This window comes from Gopherus evgoodei, chromosome 7, assembly GCF_007399415.2.
Source record: "Gopherus evgoodei ecotype Sinaloan lineage chromosome 7, rGopEvg1_v1.p, whole genome shotgun sequence".
Taxonomy (NCBI): Eukaryota; Metazoa; Chordata; order Testudines; family Testudinidae; genus Gopherus; species Gopherus evgoodei.
This window is the reverse complement of record NC_044328.1, coordinates 23,523,342-23,541,226: the sequence shown is the minus strand read 5'-3', so window position 1 is coordinate 23,541,226 and position 17,885 is coordinate 23,523,342. Positions and strand designations below refer to the sequence as shown.

At 40.7% G+C, this 17,885-nt stretch overlaps 1 protein-coding gene across 1 annotated transcript in view; it reads right to left on the bottom strand.

Annotated features, from left to right (window-relative positions):
- DOCK1 (dedicator of cytokinesis 1) overlaps positions 1–17,885 on the bottom strand; it is a 541,297-nt gene that overhangs the window by 495,257 nt on the left and 28,155 nt on the right. The window contains 2 exon segments of the mRNA XM_030568323.1: positions 2,890–2,973; positions 7,842–7,883. Coding sequence (XP_030424183.1) covers positions 2,890–2,973; positions 7,842–7,883 — 126 coding nt within the window.

Here is a 17,885-nt window from a genome sequence, read left to right as displayed (position 1 = left end):
GAGGATAAGTAATTATCAAGCATGGTAGGAATCAGATCAGCCTTTAAAGGAACATTATTTTATTTGAACTTCTTTTTAAAAAAAACCCAGCCAGCACTGTTGAGGCCTAATAACCATTAGATGTGTGTGAGAAGGTCATTCTATTATCCGGTCTAGGGAAAAGTGAGTCATCTCAATTGTCCCATTTCATTTGAAGCATGCAGGAGGTTCAAAAAGTATAAAATTTTACACAGCTACGATAGACTGATGCTATCTGTGTCACAAGCCAAGCATCACTGTTATTCACATATTAGGAAAATTCATCCATTATCATAGAATCATAGAACTGGAAGGGACCTAAAGAGGTGATCTAGTCCAGTCCCCTGCATTCAAGACAGGACTAAGTATTATCTAGACCATCCCTGATAGGTGTTTTTCCAACCTGCTCTTAAAAATCCCCCATGATGGAGATTCCCCACCTCCCTAGCCAATTTATTCCAGTGCTTAACCACTCTGACAGTTAAGAAGTTTTTCCTAATGTCCAACCTAACCCACCCTTGCTACAATTTAAGCCCATTGCTTCTCGTCCTATCCTCAGAGGTTAAGAACAACAATTTTTCTCCCTCCTCCTTGTAACAACCTTTTATGTACTTGAAAACTGTTATCATGTCACCCCTCAGTCTTCTCTTCTCCAGACTAAACAAATCCAGTTTTTTCAATCTTCCCTCATAGGTCATGTTTTCTAGACCTTTAATCATTTTTGTTGCTCTTCTCTGGACTCTCTCCAATTTGTCCACATCTTTCCTGAAATGTGGGGTCTACAATTGGACACAATACTCCAGTTGAGGCCTAATCAGCATGGAGTATAGCGGAAGAAGTACTCTACAATACTGCAGCTAATACATCCCAGAATGGTGTTTGCTTTTTTTGCATCATTGTTATACTGTTGACTCAAATTTAGCTTGTGATCCACTATTCCCCCCAGATCCCTTTCCACAGTACTCCTTCCTAATCAGTCATTTCCCATTTTGTATGTGTGCAACTGATTGTTCCTTCCTAAGTGGAATAATTTGCATTTGTCCTTCTTGAATTTCATCCTATTTACTTCAGACCATTTCTCCAGTTTGTCCAAATCATTTTGAACTTTAATTCTATCCTCCAAAAAATTTGCAACCCCTCCCAGCTTGGTATCGTCTGCGAACTTCATAAGTGTACTCTCTATGCCATTGTCTAAATTCACTGATGAAGATATTGAACAGAACAGAACTTAGAATCGATCTCTGTGGGACCTCACTCATTATGCCCTTCTAGCATGCTTGTGAACCACTGACACCTACTCTCTGGGAATGATTTTCCAACCAGTTATGCACCCATCTTATAGTAGCTCCATCTAGATTGTATTTCCCTAGTTTGTTTATGAGAAGGTCATGCAAGACCATATCAAAAGCCTTACTAAAGTCAAGATATACCATATCTACTGCTTCCCCCACACGTACAAGGCTTGCTACCCTGTCAAAGAAAGCTATCTGTTCTTGACAAAACCATGCTGACTGTTACTTATCGCCTTATTATCTTCTAGGTGTTTACAAATTGATTGCTTAATTATATGCTTCATTATCTTTCCGGGTACAGAAGTTAAGCTGACTGGTCTGTAATTCCCCGCGTTGTCCTTATTTCCCTTTTTAAAGATGGGCACTATGTATTATAATTATGTATAATTGTACAGCATTCAAATATTCCTGTTTACATGTATATTTAAAAGAAATATATAATAAAACTGCAAATATTTAAAGTACATAGTATGCAGATTAATTTTCAGTGGACAGATTCCCTCTCTACAGCTTTGACAGTATCAGGGGTCATTTACTGCTAGTGCAAACTGAATTCATTAACAAGTTGCTAGCTGATGAACAGTTAGTATATTCATTGTATATGTAAACCAAATTAAGGGTAGTTGATCTAATTAGCTACTTTCCTATTTTAGTAGATCTAAATAATAAAAATCACCTTGAATCCAATTTCTAAAACAAACTTACCGCCAGAATTATTTTTTCTTCTCTAATAGATTCTTTGGCAGTGACAAGCAGAAATTTTAAACCCATGTACAAAGGCAAATCACATCCAAAAGGCAGAAAATTATCCTATTACTGTGATGATTTCTAATTTTCTGACACAAAAGCCATCTAGATCACTGCTTCTCTTCTAAGACACATCATACAACTGACTGAATGAATGAGAAATCAAGGATCTGAGACCCAAAAAAAAAAGGTTGTACTTAATCATTACTATCTGATCACTCAACAGCAGCAAAACTAAGAATTTTCCTTCATTCTCAAATTAAATATTTTTCAAGATAAATTATTATTTATGAGAATCAGGGAAAAGAACTAATTGAAATTTATGTTGTATGTAATATTGCTATTGCTTCTCATCAAAATTAATATACTGCATTTTATTTATTTTTAAATGTTGACTGAATAAGTAGCATAATAGCAAATGTATCTATTTTACAAAGAGATATGAATAATTTAGAGAGTAAATAACTTTCAAATTCAAATTAACACCATTAAGAAGCAGACAGGTCTTGTGCATTATCTGAGGACATCTATCATTTCGCTAACCACTCAACAGATGTTACCATTGATCCATACAAATTAAGGGTGAGAGAACATTTATCTTGCATAGAAAAAGAAATTGTGCATTCAGAAAAAAGGTATTCATTAGGTATTTTATCACTCGCCTCTTCATTTACATGTAGCACTTGTTATTTCTGTCCCCGATACAACATTTTATTAATCAAGAAAAAAATAGTAGTTCACCATCTGCTAAGATAGAATATGTTATAATCACACACAAGAGCAGAGTGACTGTATGAACAATAGTTTTGAATCAAATACGTGTTTTACTTACCTTCATACGTTTCTAATATATGTACAGTGTCACCTATTTGTAAGGAAAGTTCATCTGCTCCCCTTGCATCATAATTATAGAAAGCTAGAAAGAGAAAATACTGTTATTAGCACACAGAAAAATAGAGCCACTTTCAAGTTACTGATTTTTATTCTACACATTTGTAAGTGACTTTATACCACAGTCAACCTCTTGACCCAATATTTTATACTGGCTTTCTATATCTTCAGTACTATTCTAATCCACTACTTCTTCGAATCACATGACATACCAAAAAAAAAAAAAAAGAAGCCACAAGTCATCTTTTCACTCAGTTTAACAGCATAAATTAGATAAAATTAGATAAAATATTTTTGCAATCATGTCACAGATTTGTTATTTGAACCAATACCTATTACTGTAAATATAATTTCTGATTTGCTTTTTTCATAAAAATGTGTATATCCTGGAAAACAAACCTAACAAAAGTATGTAAAAGTACTTTGTGTTAACCTCATGAGGTTTTATAATTAACTATATTATTTTGTCCTTCACTGTCACCTTTATAACAGCTTTATTTAGATACACTTGTAAAATGTTTAGAAAGCTTGATTTATGAATTTTAAAACAAAGCACCTTAATATTACTAAAATACTAAAGGGCAATCTGTGTTTCAGGCCGCACACCAAAAAACTACGCTTTTATTGCATCAATACTATATCCTAGAAACAAAAAACAGGATTAAATAATCGTGCGTATAAATTAGGCACGTTCACTATTAGCAAAGGCTAGTTATGAAAAGCAGAGGGTATAAAATTTGAGTTAAATACCTTAACCTCACCTGATTTGCGAGAGAAGGCCAGTATCCCTGATTCTATTTTATTCTATTCAGGTTCTTACACTTCACCCATCACTGGTATCTGACAGCAGACTAATGTTGCCCTATAATTATCAATAATCCGGAAGAGTTCTCGAACAATAAAAATGAAACATTTATGTGCATACAGTGAAGTATTTTTTTTTAAATCTGCTCATGTAAGCCCAACTTGGACATAAAAAAATATTACCAGGAGTGTTTGTTTTCACAAAAATTTCCAATAGTCCTAGATAATTGCACCTAACATACATGGCAGATTACAGTAAATGGTGAAGTGCAGTATCCAAGTATTCACTTGCTGTCAGTGTTCAACTGACAACATCTTTGATCACACAATGCATCATAAGCAGCAAGGGGCTGGCTGAACGGAGACTTAGTACTCAGCAAACTGAAGTGTGAATCTACAGCGTTCTAGTTTGCTACGCACTAAATGGCCATGCAGATCCTGCCACCATACACTAAAAGTTCCGTGAGCACATTATGGAACTTTTATTATATAGAAGCATGGCAACACAACCACTTCAGTGCACAGCAAGCTACAGCACTTTACGTTCACACCACGGCTTGCCATGCACTAAATTAGTAGACATGTCCACGCTATATTCAGTGTAAACAGTTGACAGTAGTATAAAAATAAATGATACAAGGGGAAAAAAAGGGTTGGCTAGTGCAAAGGTTCTTTCGAACCATATTAGACTATAAATACATCTAAATATCTTCTGGTAATACGTTCATTTATTGTACCTCCTTGTGTATTGTAATCACTTTGACAAGTCAAGAACTGTCTGCATTTAAATATTAATTAACAAAATGGCATCATAAACCTATACAATTCATTAGCATTTCTCTAAAAACTATGCTCTAGGAATTATTTTGGGGAAGTTCTACGGCCTGTGTCAATAGGAGGTCAGACAAGAGGGTCACAATGGTCCCTTCTCGCCTTCAAACGTACGAATGCCAGTAGCACAGAAAATCATGCAAAAACATATAAATAGTTTGCAAAGAAATTCCATAAATATGAAGTGATAAAGACACACAAGTCATGTAAAGGTATCAATGTCAATTTAATGTCATTTTATTATAACTTGTGAACTCCAGTTAGTAGGTTGCTAAAGTCTCTGCCCAATAAAACACCAATGATCCCTGTACACTGATAAAAAAAAGTGTCCCTAAAATGAACACTGGAAGTTAACTGCTGTAAATTGCTACGGCCCAAGGGCACTGCTGAGCTTCACATGAGTGCATGCATACATCTTTCATTCTCTGCTGGACCTCATTCCTGTCTGAGGAGTAATTTCAGAAAGATTAATTGTTTTGATCAGATGGACAGCAGCAAGATGTTCCAATGACAACTCAAAGAAAAAAATTCAGAAACCCAATTAAGTAAAACATATGACTTTACATCAATTATTTAGAAACTACAGTAGGTTTTCTGAAGTGCTAGCTGACAAAAAGAGTGAAGTCTTTGAAGTTTTGATTTTCTGAAATAAGATCACCTCATGTTTTTGTTTTCTTAGCAAAACTTGAAATAAAATAGCTGAACCTTTGCTGTTTTGGGTCAAACTAGAATTCCAACAAGAATACAGTTCAGACATCTGGCATCTCTGCAAATTCCACAATAGTGTGATCTTGCAGAAAAACGCATCTCATGCAACAGATATGGTTTCAAAAGTTATAGGAGGCCCAATAGCTACAAAACTGAATACAGCAACTTTGTCAAATGACACAACATGGCAGCATCATGGCTGAGGATGTTTCAAGAACAATTGCTTTCAAAACTTATGTTAAAAATTCCCTACTTAGCAATTCAAATAGATAATGCAACCTACATCACTGGTGAAGAACAGAGTCTAGGGTATGAGAATTATGTATTCAATAGCACCCTTCAGGAAGGCTTGCTATTTTATAAAGCTGTGCTAGGACACACAGAACAGGGGAAAGCTCATTCAAAACATTTCAGGAGGTGAAGATTTCTGTATGTGCTAGGATTACAGTATTGCAATCACATGGATTGTGCCATAGCAAAGACAGGTAAGAATAAAGCCTGGTCACACAGATCCAAAAACACTGAACTTCATGCCTCCGCGCTTTGTTTCACAGACTGCCAAGATCATGCTGTTAAGAAAATGTCTGAAAATCTGTGCCGAGTTATTGATGAAGCTGTTAAAAACACAGAACTTTATTCAAGACTGAATGCTCAAGCTTTCTCATTGCTCTATTATAACTAAGATTCCCTTCAACAAAACCAGCAAATGTAAGGAATTTGATAATCATGATGAAATGACAAAGGCCAAACTCCTCATATGGCTTCACAGCTTTAGACTCCAAATATGAAAAGAGTTTCCTCTCCAAGGCGACAATCTGTTTACACACTTCAGAGCTTGGCAGCATCACAAGGAAAGCCCTTAATCATATTTAAAAAAACAAAATGAGTATCTCTCATTGGCATGAAGCTTATTGCTCAGTCTGTTTCCTAAATCATTTCTGAAAGAACCATATCAAAACATGTTTTTCACGGTAGTCAGCCATTTATCACCCTGTCTCCGTTAGCTTCCAGATAGACTTGTTTCTTGAAACAGTGTAACTGTTGACAATAAAGTTCTTAATTGCCCTTTGAGATTTTGATATATTCCTTTTTTTTTTTTTTTTTTTTTAAAGTTCCACTGTGATACATTCAGAGGAGCCCAACATGGGTTGCTTCTTCAACTGACCCATTGGACATCTTTTGTTCTGTGAAAGGTAGACTTTAGAGTTAGCAAATGAAATGCCAATAACATGTAAATGAATAATATAAAATATAAAACAAAGCAAATAAGGAACAGCAGATACGACACCTATTACAGGACTCTGAAGGAATACAGGATATTGTTTAAGATAACAAAATAAAACGTTTCGACAGAACTGTCACAAAAATGAATTATAGACTTTTACTGAAAACGAAGCACTTCAGCACTATTTAACGTAAACTTTAGGGAACAGCGTAGTTCTACTGACATCAAAACCTGGCAATTTAATTAACCCTTAAATAAAATTTTCACTTTTTCATTAAAAACAGAAATCTCTGCTAAATATCTGAAGCGTGGCATTTTAAAAACATAACTGCTATTCGGCAAAAGCGTTTCATGAAAACACATTAACAAAAAAAATTTGAACAGTTCTGAACAGTGAAATGTTAACAAAGAGCACATCTTGTTTCCTAAACAGCAGAACAAGGCACACTTTATTTGATTATGAGCCATCAGAAATTTTCCAGTTTACCTGTGTTACCACTTTGTACAGCCGAATGCCATATTTTTAAGGATTGGGTGCCTAACGTTAGACACCTAAATTCATACTTAAAACTCCTAAGTGAAAGTGGTCTGATTTTCAGATCTGCTGAGCACTCGCAGGTCTGACTGAAATAAAAATGATCTGTAGGTGCTCAACATCTCTAAGATGAAGATGTCTTGATATTTTTCCCTTTGGAAGCTAAATAAGGATTTATGGGCTTAACCTTAAGCACCCAAGTCTAAAAATCTTTGGATCAAATGTTTTCCTTTACTCATCTAAATTAGAGACACATCCTGACTACCCATTTCGCAGGCATCTCAACTAAACAATATTAATAGGACAAAAACTAAATGTGAGTAGGAATGAAAGACATTAAATCCATGTCTTCTCTCTCATGCAATTCTCTGCTCATGAAAAGTGTTAACTGGCAGGCCTGTAAAATGAATTATTCTGTTTAGCTACTGATATTATAGAGGAAGAAGCAGTGCAATCTATCCCACCCTTCCCTGCCAATATGCTCAACTCAACCTGACAGGACCACCTCTACAACTGAACACAGCTCTGCCTCCATTCTGATTCAGTTCTTGATCTCTCTGAGATAGAGAATGAGAGTGATAATTAGTCCTGACTGATTTGAACACTCATCTAATAGGTAGTCTACTGTGATGACCAGCTACTTTCATAGAGGACACTGAAGAGCCATCAGATAATAACTGTTCGGCACATCATCATTGATGTGGGCTGAATAAGGAGCTATGACCTACGAGTATTGTATAGAAAGGATTAAATTAAAAAATCACTTTAAAAAAAGCATGTGAAAATGTACCTGTAGCATGCGATTCAGCCAGGTTTTCTACTTGCAGTAGCGCTAACAGGGAAGAAGATAAACATCTAAAATAACTGAAAAGAAAGTGTACCAAGCACTATGGTTATAAATCAAGAATTGGTAAAAGCACTCCATATAAGGGATCTAAAACACACTACAAAAGGATTTTAAAATGTACATTACAAAAGCTGCCAAGTGTCAAAACATTCTCTTGCAGAACAGATACTTAATCTAAGTCAGTGGTTCTCAACCAGGGGTATGTGTACTCCTGGGGGTACTTAGAGGTCTTCCAAGGGGTACATCAACTCAGCTAGATATTTGCCTAGTTTTACACAGGCTACATAAAAAGCACAGTGAAGTCAGTACAGTGCCATAGGTACAGTACAGTGCCATAGGTTGCCTACCCCTGTGTTAGACTGTCGCTAGAGGGCTCAGGAAACAAGCATCAAGTGGTGGGATAACATTGTGATGCAGGCATGGGGGAGGATGAGCAGTGGCTATAGAACTTTCATATGCACAAAGCACCTTCCTTGAAACATGTGTATAGCTTGCCCCTGTCCGCAGTGCAAGGTGTGATACAGCAAGGCCAGAGGGCAGCAGGAGAGTGTTAGCAGGGAGCCTTATTCCCTGCAAGGGGAGGAAGGTTTGCTATAGATTAACTAGGGCACCTGAAGCCAATTAGAGCACCAGCAGACAGTCATGTGATAAAAACCTCTGCTTCAGTCAGACAGTGTGGGAGTTGGAGCAGAGAGCAGTTTGAAGGAGATGGAGAAGAGAACAGTTTTGAAGAGAGACAAAAGGAAAGTTTGAAGGAGTGCTGCGGTGGGCTGAGAAACCCTAGGTAAGGGGCACCTGGCTTGTGTAGAAGGAAGGCAAGAAGCCCCTTCACAAGCTGAAGGGCAGGAGAGGGAAGTAGCCCACGGGAAGGAGCCACTAGTTCAAGTGGTACACCACAAACCTCAAGGCCCCTGGGTTGGGACCTGGAGAAGAGGGCGGGGCCAGGTCCCTCCCTTTCCACTCCCCTCCTCAAGGACACTAGTGGGGTAATTAAAATACTGGTTCAGAGGCAAGCAATGGCGCCCTGAACCTTCCCCAAAGAAGAGAAAGCGCGAAACCCAGCATAACAGTACCGGCAATTTGCCACAAAGGACACCAAAATGAGAGCTGCCCTAATAGTGGAAAAGCAAGTGGTGATAGCTACCAGTCAGTCACAAATCAGTTTGGAGTTGGGAAGTCTACCATGGGGGTTGTGGTGACCATTAATTGCCTCCTGGTATGAAGGACTGTAACTCTGAGCAAAGTGCAGGAAATAGTGTATGTCTTTGCAGCAATGGAATTCCCTAGCGATAGCTTGCATGTATATCCCAATTTTGGCCCCAGACCATCTTGCGATGGAGCACATCAACAGACAGGACTGCTTCTCTATGGTATTGCAGGGTTGTTTCACTGACATCAATGTGGGGTAGTCAGGGAAGGTGCATGACAACACATCCTCAGAAAAACTGGCCTGTACAGAAAGCTGCATGCAGGGACTTTCTCTCGAGACCAAAAGATTCCAGTAGGTGATGTGGCAATGCTCATAGTGAACCTGGGAGATGCAGAGTCAGTATTATGTGTACACTCACAATCTTGCAAGCATGCAGCACGGCCAGAGCACTAAACATGGTGAGTTCGGCCCAGGAGGAAGGGGTGCAAGATGGGACAAATGGTCTGGACAGTTTCAGAAGAGGATTAGTACAAGTGCCTGGGGACACTATTCTGAATACTGGCACCACTGTCCATAGGCAGTGGGCGACTGAAGCTGAGGATCCACACTACTGAGGATAACTGAAGATGCAGGCATGTATGTGCACGGCTTTAGACCAGGTCTGTATGCTGCTCGCCTGTGTCCTGCTTTGGGTCCTCCAGAAGTACTTGCCAATTGATGCGGCAAAGTTTCCTACAATGGGGAAAGAAACAAAGCAGCTCTGCCAAGGAATCTTCGGCAGAGGATTGCAGAGTATCTGCAGGAAAGTTTCCTAGAGATCTCTATAGAAAATTCCCGGGAAATCTCGGTGTGCATTAACAAATTCTTACACAGAGCCCCACCACATAGCTGCATGGGAGAATACAAAGCAGATGCAAACAGTACCTAATGTTGTTAATTTTGATTCTCTCTCCCACAAGCTCCATGAAGCAAAATAAAGTACACCTCTACCTCATATAACCATGCACTATCAAAGAGAAATAAGTACTTACCAGAGCTCCCCTCTCCTACTTCAGGCACACCCGAGACAGACTTCTGGGACTGGCTAGACCGCTCCAAAGTCAAAAAGTTGTCCTGGCTCGCCACGCCACCAAACAAGCGTGTCTCCTGTCCCACATCCTCCTCCAACTCAATCTCTTCATGCCACAGAGGATGGCATGCCGGTCCTTGTAAAAACACCATGTTTTTGGTGCTACACCAGAGCAACAGTTGGCCTCACTTGCATTCTGGTACAGCTGCCTCACCTCCTTTATCTTAGCAAGGCACCACTGAATGTCCCTTTCATGCCCTTCTCATCCATGCCACGAGCAAACTGCTCGTAGATGTCAACGTTCCTATGCCTGGATCAGAACTGCGACTGCACAGCCTCCTCTCCCCACGGACGCAACAGATCCATTAACTCCGGTGTATGAAAGCCAGCATGGTCAGCTGGGAAGATGTGATATGAGGTGTCTACCCTGAGCAAACAGGAAGTGGAATTTCAAAAAATTCCCAGGGTTTTAAAGGGGACTGGGCACATGCCTGTGTACATGGCTGCATAGCAGTAGAGTAAAAACTGCTTACCAGAACAATCATGATAGGCATTATGGGACACCTCCTGGAGGCCATTTAGGGCAACATAAGCAAGCTCAGTGTCTACACTGACACTGCGTTGCTCTAACTATGCCACTCATTGGGGTGGTTTTATTATTTCGGCATAGCAAGAGAATTAAATCGGTGGGAGGGGCATTATTATGTGTACATCTTCACTGTTTTGTTGATGAAACCTGACTTTTGTCAACAAAAACTATGTGGTGTAGACGAGGCCTAATTCATTAAGTATTTAGACAAGGAAAATCTCCGTTCTTCACTCCCTCCTGAAGCACAAATTGTTGGGATAGACAGAAAGCTGAATGAGGGAAAGAAATTGCCCTGGTGAGGGATGAGAAAAAAGTCTACACAAGAAGAAGGAATTCAGACAAGAGAGAAGGAAGCTGGAAAAAGAAGAGAAGTAAAACAAACTGGATTGAAAGAGTTAGCATAATTACTGTTAAATTGCTAATAACGGCAAATTAAGAGATTGTAGTAGTTAAAAGAAAACTCCTAGACCAAAGAATGTATTTAATAATTACATTCAATATTGGACTAAATATATGTTTAGGGATAATTTAGTTCCAATCATACAACATATCAGGATTGACAGATAGAATTCCCTGTACCCAAAACTTGTGGAGTTCGTCTGGTGCAGTAATGGTAATTTTGAAATTAATTTTTAGAAGACATACTGAGACACTCAGATGGAAGCCAATATATAAATTCAAGCATTCTTGTTTTTATCCCCAACCAAGACAAGAGACAGACAGTGGAGTACAAGGAAACAATGAGACGATACTGGTCAGCATGAAGCAGCGTTCTCAATCACACAAGTGTTTTGCATGCATCACAGCCAAGAGAGTTTTGAGGAAGGGTTTTAAGGTGGATAATAAGTTAGCTTTGGGGCTGTTTATGGGCACATGGGACAGCACAGGAGAAAGCACGAAAGTGCTTCTTTGAAAATTTAATGGAGGCTGGCATTATGGGCTGATCGGAGATATCAACACCTCCATAGCAAATGAGAGATGATAGGGAAGATGGTGATTGACCATGAATACAAGCAGCTTATGTTTGATGCGATAGAGAAGAGGGAGCCAGTCAAGCGATGCAAATAGAGGAGTAATATGCTCATAGTCACAGGGTAGGAAAATGATCTCTGCAGCAGCATTCTGAATAGGATACAGTGAGAACATCCTTCACCAGGAAACCTTCCTCCCAATAAGAGCGGGACAGCACCTGTGACCTGCAAGTGCACTTGGGTATAATTGGTGCACTAACACCAACTCTTATGAATTATGGCAATATATAACTAAGCCCTAAGCCGCACTGAACTATTATTCATTCACTTCATATTGGGATATATTAAAGACAGGAGGTGCAAAAGGAAAATTCTCAGCACCATCTAAAGGGGAGAAATAAAAAGTCTTTTCATCTTCCTAGATGTCAGCCATCAGTGTGAGGGTGAACCCAGTAACACAGATACACTGTATTTTGTCACTACTAACTGCACTCAGGTCAGTTCACAATTCCTTCTCGGTCCTCCATGTATTTTACAATGTATGGTATTCTTAGGGGATGCATTTCCTAGAGAAAGGAGAAGCCCTTAGAGGATAAGGATATCCCCCAATTCACAAGGAGAGATTATGCACAGGATCCTGCTCACTAGCATAGTAATAGTCTTATTTGTTGATTTCACAAACATGACAATCAGTATTTTTCCAGGAGGACTGGATTAAATCCAACATTATGGAGCAGAGCATAGGGGGCTGTTTCTGTGTCATTTTCCTCTATGACAGGAGAAATCTTTTTCCCCTCTTTTTCCTAACAGAGTAGTAGACTGAGCTGAAAGACATGCTGGTAGATCTAGAAACCAGATTCTCAACTGAAACCAGGGGTAGGGGTTGAATATTGCCTCTTCACTAAGAAGGGAGTGCTCAGTAGAGAAGGTGTTGTATCTTAGAGGGCTCGGCTGTGAACTAAAATTTAGCAGGAACACTGTAAACTGAGATATCTGCAGAGACTACCTCTCTGTGCACCTTCCATCTTTTCTAGTGGTCTGGAGGCAGAGTAAGTCAGGAGATCATTTGTAACTGGTGCAGAACAAGCTCACAACTGGAGCTTGCAAGGTATTTCTGCACATAGTGCACCTGTAGCACATGGTGTTATAAAAATTCTATGCAATATAATCCCATATTGACATCAAAGTACAGTTGCACACTTAACCAACTTACAAATTGGCTAACGCCTCTCTGCCTGAGAGAACTTAACTCTGCAGTTTACATGGGTGGAGCTCATATGAGATCAACAAACAAATGGAACAAATATGATCTATATTATATTACTATTCTACCAGTAGTACTGTAGAACTTCAGAGTTACGAACACCTCGGGAATGGAAGTTGTTAACTCTAAATTATTTGTAACTTTGAACAAAATGTTATGGTTGTTTTTTCAAAAGTTTACAACTGAACATTGACTAAATACAGTTTTGAAACTTTACTATGCAGAAGAAAAATGCTGCTTTCCCTTTTTTTTTTAGTAGTTTACATTTAACACAGTACTGTACTGTATTTGCTTTTTTTTCAGTCTCTGCTGCTGCCTGATTGTGTATTTCCAGTTCCAAATGAGGTATGTGGTTGACTGGTCAGTTGTAACTCTGAGGTTCTACTAAAATAGCAATCCAGCACCTCAAGAAGGAAAATTTTAACATACCCATATTGAAGTAGATGAAAAAAGTTCAAAGTGTCAGACATACGTGACAAGTGTGAAATAAGAAATCAATCAATCTACCTTGCTAAATGGCTTCCATCACCTAATGACCCCTAGCTCACTGTTAAAAATGTGTTAGAGCGGTTATGTAACCATTAAGGATTAGGTGCACACAATAGTGGCCAAGGCCCAAAAATCAATCAAAGGGCTGGATCAGTACTGTGAATGTGCCAAAACTCACCACAGCCATACAAAGCACAACTGAATTAAATAAAAAACTGTGTGTGTTTGAAACACACAACAGGAAACCGTATCAAACCAGCCAATGAACAGCAGTCTTTGTAGGAAACCAAGATACTGCTCTATGTTAACATTGTCATTTTGCCCAAAAAGAAAGAGATACTAACTGTAACTGTAATTCTTCAAGATGTGGTGCAGATTCTACTTAGGTGTGTGTATGCCCAGTATCCCAGAGCCAGAGACTTTTGCCTAGCAGTACATATAGAGGGGAGGCGCTTGCTATACAAAGTGGTGCCACCCCAACCCCCATCCATCTAGAGATGGTCTGTGCAGAGACTGCTTGCTCCTTCATGCAGTCCGCATGCAACATGAACAGGCAAAGTGAAACACAAAACAGTTTAGTCCTGTCTAGATAAAAAACTAGACACTGCTTGACATCCACAGTATGAATGCACTGTTCTTCTGGGGAACAGTGCAGCTAGGGACAAGGACAGGTAAATACACCACCTGATTCAGATGAAACTGAAACCCCACTCTGGATAAAAACGTTGGGTGTAGTCGAGGCATTACCCTGTCCTGGGAGAACTGAATGTAAGGCAGCCCAGCTATGAGGGCCTGCAACTCATTTCCTCTTCTTCCTGAAGTGATGGCTATCAGGAATGTAGTTTTCTGAGAAAGGAGGGCAGCGGACACAATGCAGTGGCTCAAATGGAGGGCCCATCAGAACTGTCAGAAGCATGTGTAGATCCCACAAGGGAACCAGTTCTCAGACTGGAGGATATAAGCAGAGAAGCCCCTTCAGAAATCTCCTCACCATGGCATTGGAAAAAACTGACTTTCCTTGAATCGAGGGATAGAATACTGATATCACTGCCAAATGCACTCTCACCAAACTGAGTGCAAGGCCCGATATCTGAAGATGTAGCAGGTACTCCAAGATGGATGGAAGCCTCTGTTGGTTGGGTCCCATGGGCCATGAACCACACTTTGGTAAGTAGGCTGACGTAGCGGAAAACTTCCTGTCGTTGAGTAGGACTTGTTGGACAGCCACTTAGCACTGCTCCTCCTCTTCCTTAAGCCATGAAACTGTCATGCTGTAAGGTGCAAGGAGCTGATCGCAGGATGGAGGGTGAGGCCCTGATCCTGAGTGATCAGATCAGGATGGAGAGGAAGTGGTATCGGAGGCTGAGCCAACAGAGCAAGGAGGTCTGGGAACCAGCACTGCCTCAACCATGCTGCAGCAATGAGGATGAGTTAGGCCCAATCTGCCTTGAGCTAGAGGTTGACCTGTGGAATGACTGGAATGGGGGGAAGGTGTAGAGAAGGGCCAACTGCCACAGTGGAAGGTGTCAGAGAGGGAGCCCAGGCTGAGGGCCCTTGAGAGCAGACTAGTAGAAACTTCCTGTTTTCCTTTATTACAAACCAGTTGATCACAGAAATGCCTCACATCGCAAAGATAAGCCAGAGAACACTCTCCTTCAGGGACCATTTGTAGCTTAGAGAGAAAACACTGCTGAAATGGTCCACAAGACAATTTTGCACCCCCCAGCAAACTGATTACTCTTGGAGTGAAGTCTTCAATGCAGAATTGCCACAGGTTGACTGCCTGAAAGTAGAGTAACCTGGAAAGCAAGCCCTCTTGCTTGTCCCCATAATACAACATAGTAGTGCTGCCAATGAATATGTGAACCACTGCGTGTCTGATGTGGTCTTGGAAGGCACAAGATGTATTGTTGATGGTCCAAAATTCCAACACACTGATATAGAGTGAGGCTTCCTGTTCCGACCCCAGGCCCTGCACTCTCAATGAGTCCAGATGCACCCCCAACCCAGAAGGGAAGTGTCATAATCACTGTCTTGGTAAGAGAGGGCTGAGCGAAGGGGATCCCTTGGCACACACCGCATAGGGACTCCCATCTAGGGAATATAGGACTAGTGGAGGGAGGTGAAACAACCCATCCAGAGGATGCAAGGCAGGGCAATAAACTGTCTTGAGCCACATATTAAGGGGATGAAGGTGCAACCTGGCCAACTAGACCACCTGCGCACACGCACACACACACACACACACACATGTGGCCCAAAAGGCTCAGACACACAAGAAGTGTCGTGGACAGCTGGGACTGCAGACTGAGGCAGGGCTGTTGAATTGCCTGGGAGCAGTCAGTCAGCAGGAGAGTTCTTGACCTTGTGAAGTCTAGCAGGATCCCAATGAACTCAATTTTTTGAGTGGGGGGGCCGAGGTTGCTTTGCTGTGTTTAATCTGAGTCCCGGATGGTCAAACAAATGCAATGTGGGGTAGGCATGGGCAAGAACCTTCCCTCTGGAGCCACCCATCAGCAACAAGTCATCCAGATATGGAAAGATGTGAATACCCTTCCTCCTGAAATATGCCACAACCACCGCCACGCATTTGTTGAAGATTTGGAGGGCAGAAGAGAAGTCAGACAGGAGAACTGTATGCTGAAAGTGGCATTCCCCTACCACAAAATACAGAAGCTTTCTATTGGCTCAGCACAATGGCCACACAAAAGTAGAGTGCCCTTAACATCCAGAGCAGCAAATCAGTTGTTCTGAGACAGCGGGGGGGAGGAGGAGAAACAGCCAAGAGAGTGACCATGCATAATCTCATGTACTTGATAAATTTGTTGAGGCTGTGAAGGTTGAAAATAGGTTTCATCCCATCCTTGGATTTCGGTATCAGGAAATACTGGGAGTAAAAGCTGTGGCCCTGGTGTTCCAGTGGAACCTCCTCCACCACTCACAACTTCAAGAGAAAGAGCTGATCTGTTCAATAAACAGTGTCTCGTGAGAGGAGTCCCTGAAGAGGGGCAAGGAAGGGGAATGTAAAGGGAGTGTGGATAGGAACTGGACAGCATAGCCCGATCTGACAGTGTCTAGAAACTAGCTGTTGGAGGTAATCGAGTCCCAGACATTGTAAAAGCAGGCCAGACTGTCCCCAAAATGATGCGGGGGGGGGGAAGAGCCAGAGAAGGGGGAGGAATGACTGGACCAGTGCTCTGGACAAAGGAGTCAAAATGGGCACTTGGTCTGTTCCAAGGGAAGACATGAGGGCTATCTAAAGCTTGAAGGACTTGCAGAAACCATTTACTAAATTGAAATTTAAAAAAAGCACTCATCTGAAAACTCTAGGCTAGCACAGTGCCAGCTCTTGACACTCCAGCAAAAGTCAGACTGCACAGACCTTTGTGCTGGACTGCAGCCTGATTTGGAAGGAGGGGGATCCAACCATTTGCCACAATTAGCTGAAAGTGTCAATTCACACAGTCCCCAAATACACACACTGGATGCAGTGTTATTGTTGAGCCTTAGCCCCAGCTAGCCCCTCTTTACAAGCCATTCACGGAATGAAACAACTGAACTCTTCCCCTCTGACGAAGAAGCCTGGCAAGCTAGATATCTGTAGTTCTAACACCAGTACACTTTGCAATCTTCCCTTTCTGTGGCTGCACAAAATCCAGTGCCAAGGAAATCTGGCTACATCAGTGTGAGGTCTCTATAAAGAAGACAATTTTAGCTCCTTTAGATGATGGGAGATGTCTGAAACACCAGCCCCCTGCTCCTGCAAGTTTTTCTCTCCCAATTGCATCAGGTCTCTATTGCAGTGAATACAATTTTGCAAGAAGCATGGCTTTTCCTAAGTATTTCTATAGCAGTGCAGTAGTGAGTTTAATGTGCTAGCTATATTTTAATAGTCATTTCAATTGACTATAAAAGTACAGCTCTGCATAATAAAGCTGCTATTGCATTACTGCAGAAATATTCAGCAAAAAAAATGTCCCCTGCAAGATGCTATTCACTGCAATAGGGCAGGGCAAAAAGCCCAGAGCTAGAGTGGAAAAAGGGGTGGTGGCAAGAAATCTGTGTTTTCCTTCTGTCACAGTCTTTTTCCACAGGCAGAAAATCAACCAATTCCTATATTGATTTTTTCAGGAGGCCATGGTGTATTCATTTTTGTTTAAGTTCTTCAGAGATCAAACCTTATTACATTTATCTTTACTTGCCATCAGCTTACATACAGGCCCCAGTCCCTGAGGCTCTCAGGCTCCTGCAGCAAGAACTGCAGAGAAAGAGCAGAGATACATGCAGAAGTCAAGTAGTCCCCCAGGAACTTACTCTCCACTGTTAAGAACAACTGCCAAAGAGAAGAATTACTGCAAACAACTATAGCTTGTCCCACCAATATTTTCTCTCCTACATTACAGTCAGCCAGCTTCATAGATATGAACTGTGTGGTTTGTTTCTGAGGTTTTTTAT